General features: G+C 29.2%; 1 protein-coding gene across 6 annotated transcripts in view; it reads left to right on the forward strand.

The window, feature by feature from the left end:
• LOC106458335 (transducin-like enhancer protein 4) overlaps positions 1–6,531 on the forward strand; it is a 139,197-nt gene that overhangs the window by 113,583 nt on the left and 19,083 nt on the right. For 5 of the 6 annotated variants that reach the window (XM_022384520.1, XM_022384521.1, XM_022384517.1 and 2 more), the window contains 3 exons: positions 4,555–4,653; positions 5,738–5,791; positions 6,219–6,362. In XM_022384520.1, coding sequence (XP_022240228.1) covers positions 4,555–4,653; positions 5,738–5,791; positions 6,219–6,362 — 297 coding nt within the window. The remainder of the gene's footprint in view (positions 1–4,554; positions 4,654–5,737; positions 5,792–6,218; positions 6,363–6,531) is intronic. The other variant, XM_022384518.1, reaches the window with a different exon arrangement.

Genomic DNA, 6,531 nt, shown 5'->3' on the forward strand with positions numbered 1-6,531 from the left:
TATATATATATATATATATATATATATATATATATTGTTTGGCCAGCTTTCGAAGATAGTCACGTAGAAATAGTATATTATTATTTATTTTTATTTCGCTTTTTGGCTATAATTGAAAGGACTGTATGATATTGTATCTGTACAATTTAATGATCTTATTCCCAAAATCATATGTTTTAATAAAACAACTTTCTTAATGTAACTGTTGATCAAGTAGCAGAAAAAAAGGAATTAACACAGACTTTACCAGTAGGACTTTTCTCTGCATTTTACATTCACCTATAAAAATCAAAGTTTCTAAATTGAAAATGAGAATCATGGTAGCCAGTTATTATAGAAGTCAGAAATTTTACAAGTGAAAAACCACTTTCCAATACACTTGGAGACTCCTTTTCTTCAACATAGGAGGAAGAGGCTTTCTCATTTTCCACAGAACATACATAAACCCCATTTTTCCAATTACAAGTGTAGATCTTTTCCTTACCAAACATAAAGTAAAATACATCCATTTCTATAGTTTTAACTTACCTAAGGTATACACTTGTTGAAAAAATAGTTGTTAAAGTGTAAGTAGATTTTAGTTTATGATGCTATCAGTCCTTCCTGGAATTGTGGATCTACAAATTAATGTCTTGCACTTTAATAAAAGGTAGTTTTTCATGAATCATATGCCTGGTACAATGTTGCTTTGTTTTCATGTTTGTTTGACTTTGTTGAAACTTCTCTTCTGTTGTTCATATTCAATATTATTTTTACTAGTAAAAATAATAACTAAGACTTCATGAATAGATCTTTTCCTGGGTGTATTTCTTGCAACTATCTGGCTATGGCTCGTTTACCAACGTTAACACAAACAAGTATCCTATTTTTACTATGTTGTCAATCATCTCTTGACCATGGTCTGTGCAATTGCCTATTTGTGATGGGAAATTATCTTTTTTTCATTTTCCATCAAACAAATCACTGATAAATGGAAGAACCAACATACTTATCATTACATTTGTTCTTGGCCATTATTGATTCCTACCTTTGTGCTAGTTATTCTAAGGATTACTCCTTGTTGGAGTGTTTTCTCGTCCACTTTACAAGCCACTGTAGGCTAAAAACATAAACAAAAATAAAAAATTGTAATTTGAACTTTCTAATCACCAATAAGTATGTTATCTGCTAATCAGTAAGGGCACTGCATACTTTGGGAATCATTATTGCAGCTGGTAAAGCATTTTTAATTTCAACATTAAAAATAATGCTATAATAATATTATGCCTCAGATTATACTGTAATAAATCAAGTGTATATTTTACAAAGGATATGAAACATTGTAAAAAATTTGGTTTAGTTTCAATAAAGATTATGTGATGAAAATGTAATATATTATTTTTGTACTATCTTCTTAACTACATATTACTATATAAACCGTTGTTATGTTAAGTTTCATTATCACACTATGCATTAAAACAGGAAGAATTGTAAATGCGGATGAAAATTTTATCAAACTTTCAACAGCTTTGTTGTTAAGAATAATAGTTGAATTTAAGTAAGTGAAATACCTGATGTGCACACGAAGCATATCACAGCCACGACACTGTGCTCTTGACTATTGTGTTCTGATGTGTGAGTAAATGGATGTTTGTTGAATACAGAAAAAATATGCCTTTTAATTGTTAGTTAGCCTGAAAAAAGTAAGGGACTAGATTGGGAGAACAGATGCCACTTATGTGACAAATAGTGTAAGGTTGTTTTACTGAAAATACATGTATTATTACTCTCAAACTATTCACTTACTCGTCTGCATAATTAAACCAGAAAAAGAACAAAAATTACATTGATGCTAAGATATGTATAATATAGGGATCTTTATGTAATAACCTCAGAAAAAATCAAAATTCAAATTTAAGTAAGTTATTATGTATATTGTACCTAAGGCCAAAATTATTCAAATGGCATTATGAATAATAATAATATCTAGCTTGTTTAAAAAAAAATAACCTTTTTTTGCACCAAGGTGAAATGATGTTAATGATATAGTTTTAATATTGTTTATTTATTGATTTCTGTTTAAGGTATTATACGTCTCTAAGGTTTTGGACAGAGTAGTGCAGGGAGTAAGTAAGCACAACTCCCTCTCACTTTTAAACACTTGCATAGGCAAGGCTTAATACAACTAACTAATTTAACTACCAGCTGTTTACTGTATTTGATAATGTCAGGTAAAATAATAGAACTGCATCTGACATACTGTTTGGGAAGTCTGTATTCACAATAAATGTTTAAAAAAAAAAATGCAATCTTCTAAAGGCAAACAGAAATCATCAGTTAATGTAGTTTTCTAGACAGACAATTACAGCTACCACAAATGGGGAAAAACGTTAGTAATCAATACCAATACAATGTGGAAACAGCACATTATTTTATGTGCTATTTATATAGAAGAATGTTATATAAAAAGAAAACAATGGTGTGTATGTGTGTTTATGTAAAAATCAAAAACTCATCTTTTAATGAACCCAATTTTGACAAAATTTGTGATTTGTGTATAGAAAATTAGGGTACATACTAGAGTTATAATTGAAATTAGTTAAGAATTTTAAATCTACAAATGATAAAAACTTTAAAAGAACAAGATGTGCTTATTTGTAAAGTTAATAAAGGTGGTCAAATAATACTTATTAATAGAAAAGATTATGATTTAAAAATTGAAGAATTCCTGAAAGAAGTTTCATATGAGAACTTAAAAATTAATCCAATAAATAAATTTCATACAATGGTAAAAGCAAAAGTTAAAAATTTAGCTTTAGAAATAATTGATATGATTATCCTTGTTGAAACATATTAAAAATTTGTGTGTTCAAATTAAGAGTACAGTTTATAAACAGAATGAATATTTAGCTATGGGTTCTCCTTTATCATTGTTACTATGTGATTTATTCATGGACAGTTTTGAAACTGAAGTGCTAAGAAAAGCAAAAAACAGAAAGTTGGTTACGGTATGTTGATGACATGTTTTTGATATGTTGACATGGTAAAAATAATATAATTGATTTTGCTAATTACCTCAATAACATTGACAATTCTATTAAATTTATATATGAAATTGAAGGAAATAACTATTTACATTTTTGGATGTTTTAGTAAGTAAAAATAAGGGAAAGTTAGAAACTGCTATTTGATGAAATCCATTCTCTGTAGTCATGCCCCATATCAAAAATCATGTTACACCTAATTGTTAAAAAAATCACTTCCCTTTTTTATTCTTATGTTAGTAGAATTAGAAAATGTTAACAATAAGTTATTATTAATTAAGTATGTAGCAGTAGAAAGAGATTTCCATCCTGATATTGTTTACAGAGCTATCAATAAATTAAATAATGAGGATAAAAATATTGTTAAGACCATTTGCTTAAGAATTAAGGAAGAAAGATTTGTATTACCATTTCTACCTCATTTTTCTTGTCAAATAATGCAACATTTTAAAAAACAACAAAATATCTTTCTGATATATAGACCAATGAACAAGATTAGCCAGATGCTTAATATAACTAAAATAAAATTGATTTAATGGAAAAACTGGTATATACAAAATACCATGTGAATGTGGAAATACTTCTATGGGACAATCTAGAAGAAATTTAAAATACAGAATAAATGAACACAAAAAATGTTAGAAATAATAATACAAAATCTTACCTTTTGCTGAACATACTAAGAAAACTAAACACTTGATTCAATGGGAAATAACTTATTTTTGTACAACCTACAAACATCAGTGGTAATAATATCTGTGAATCTAGTGAGATAATTCAAATGTAATGAAAATAATTTCAAAGTATTGAATAAGGATGAATGACCAGGGAGAAATATTGATAATAGGTGGTGTGAAATTCTTTAAGCTAAATTGTATGTAAATTTGATCATGTGATTTTTGAAATCACATTTAGATGCAAAATATTGCTCTCCTGATCACACTGCAGTAAGATGTTCAAAATTGTAGTGTATCAGACTGTTCCCAGTTTCACAGTATCTTATCTTTGTGCAGTAAACTTATTAAGTAAAACCATTTATATTGTATTTTGAGACTAGGGACAGTCTCATTTTAAATATTTATTGTGTACTGTTAAATGTTGGCTTTATTTCCTTAATACATATGGGTGAAAACTTACACAAATGTTGTCCTGATCTTAAAATATAATAATTTTTGAACTTTATCAATATTTATTTTATTAGTTATTTGACTTAAGTCTGTTTAATACTGCTGTTTTTTTTTCAGTTTTTTAAGAAATCCTGTTTAATATAACATCTGATAAGCTGTTGTTTTATTAGTCATGTAATGTTGGTTTTCCATAATAAAACTTGCGTCTTTATGTTGGGAGTATGCCAGAGCAAAGAATGGTTCTAGTTTTTACTGACCTTCGAAACAATGCATAAAGAAAATTAAATAAATACACAGAATTGTTCACATGAGGCTGAACATGCAGTATATGAACTGTTGTTAGTGGGGTTTAATGTAATATTTTTTATGGTTGTCTTAGTGTATATTACTTGTTGCTCTTTTAGCGGAACTCACTTTCTCCTCATGACCGTGACAAGCATAGAAGCCGTTCACCAGAGGTAGATTTGGACAAGAAGCGGAGGCGAGAGGACAAAGTTGATCATGTAAGATATCTTTAATTTAGCTAGAACAATAGTGTTTTCAGTCACTTGTTTATTTTGTCAACACTTACCTCTTCAGTCCATTTAACTGAAACATAAACTATTAAATGTGACTTTGATAGTTCTTACATTATTGCTTATAAACAATTATTGAGCTTTAAGCTTCTAATAGAGCAGAATTTTAATTAACCCATATTGTATTTTTTCATTTCCAATATGGGTAACAATTTATAATTTGTAACATGAAATGTAATTTCATAAAAAATGTTTTTGGCTTTATATCACATTTATTAGTTAACTTGTTGGACTGTGAATCCGAGGATACATGGATTGCAATCCATTGCTGCAAAAATGCACTCCACACGTTGGGGTTGTGGGTGTGCTATAGTAATGGCTGTCAAATCCCATTATACTCTCAGATGTGAATAGTTCAAGTGTTAACAGTGGGTACTGTTGATCAGCTGCCTTCCATGTAGTTTGTTAGTTCTAAGTTTGGAATAGTTTTGTGCAGATAACCCTTTCTGTATTTGGCCAAGTCTAAATTATATATAACATTCATCTTGGACATATGCTTTTACTCCAAAAAAAACAACATGTTATCAACATTAAATTGTGATAAAAGGATTTGTTTGAATAAATCTATGGCTAACATGAATAATCAAAAAATCAGTTTTGGATTTAAGTTATATATCTGTTTTTGTGACAAACTCTTTGTGCCATAGCTTGCTAAGTGCTGCAAGGTGGATTTAAAATGCAGAAATTAAGCTTTATTTTTGAAGTATCAAGTTAGTTTCAACATACTACTAACTATGTGATATACAAATGTTGAGTATGTTTTATATCAAACTGACCTGACACAAAGCAACGATAAATTTCTTTGTTAATGTTACAAATTTCAGATAGTGTTTTCAAGAGCACTTTGATATATGAAAAGTTATATCTTAAGTGTTGACATTTTTCATGATCACTTTGAAAGTTCTAACTTCATAGATCTCTATTTTTCTTTGAATTTAACTTCAAAAAATGTTTCATTGTGCTGCCTGTGTGTAAAAACAAGCTATTGGCAGTTTGTTCTTCAATTCCACAGGGCAGTGAGGATGAGAAAAGTGACCAAGATCTAGTTGTGGATGTCGCCAATGAGGTTAGGACCTTCTGGTGTTGGCTAACCAATGTTTATTTATTTTTTGTATATAGAATACTGATACATTCTTAATTTAGTCAACCCCCACATCTTATGCTACTTAACATGTAGTATGATCATTATTGCTGTGGATAGTTTTCCTTGTTATTTCCCTTACTGTTCCTGCTAATATTATGTCACTTCTATACAACTGGTCATTTATATTTTATATGTTGAAAACTGTAGTTGATACTTTATATATATACGTGTAATGATTAATTTAACTTCACTACTCTTTGAATATTAAACTAATCAGTTTTTGAAGATGAGTAAACTTGCATAGCTGTTTCGTGTTACTTGTTTAGTTTCACAAGTATTATTCTAAAAGAAAATGTTAGACGGCTCACTCCAGTATTTCTCCGTATGAAAATATATTTCTTTTATACAGGATCCCATTTCCCCCCCAAATCGACAGACTTCTCCAAGAGAAAATGGAATTGACAGAACTGTCAAGAGAGAACGACCTGCTAGCAGGAGTGGATCTTCTTCCAGCACAGGGACTCCTGTTTCAGCTAAGCACAAGGATCATATGGTAGGCTCAGGTTAGAATACAAATTCTGTTGTAGATGGAATGAGTATGGCCTTAAAATGTTTAAGGAAATGTTCTACTTTATTAAAGAATATTGCAAAAAATATTGCAAAGATAAAAAAAATACTGAATACATTATTATTGACAGTATTATGCCTGTGCAAATAACCTT

Source organism: Limulus polyphemus, unplaced genomic scaffold, assembly GCF_000517525.1.
Source record: "Limulus polyphemus unplaced genomic scaffold, Limulus_polyphemus-2.1.2 Scaffold447, whole genome shotgun sequence".
NCBI classification, from domain to species: Eukaryota; Metazoa; Arthropoda; class Merostomata; order Xiphosura; family Limulidae; genus Limulus; species Limulus polyphemus.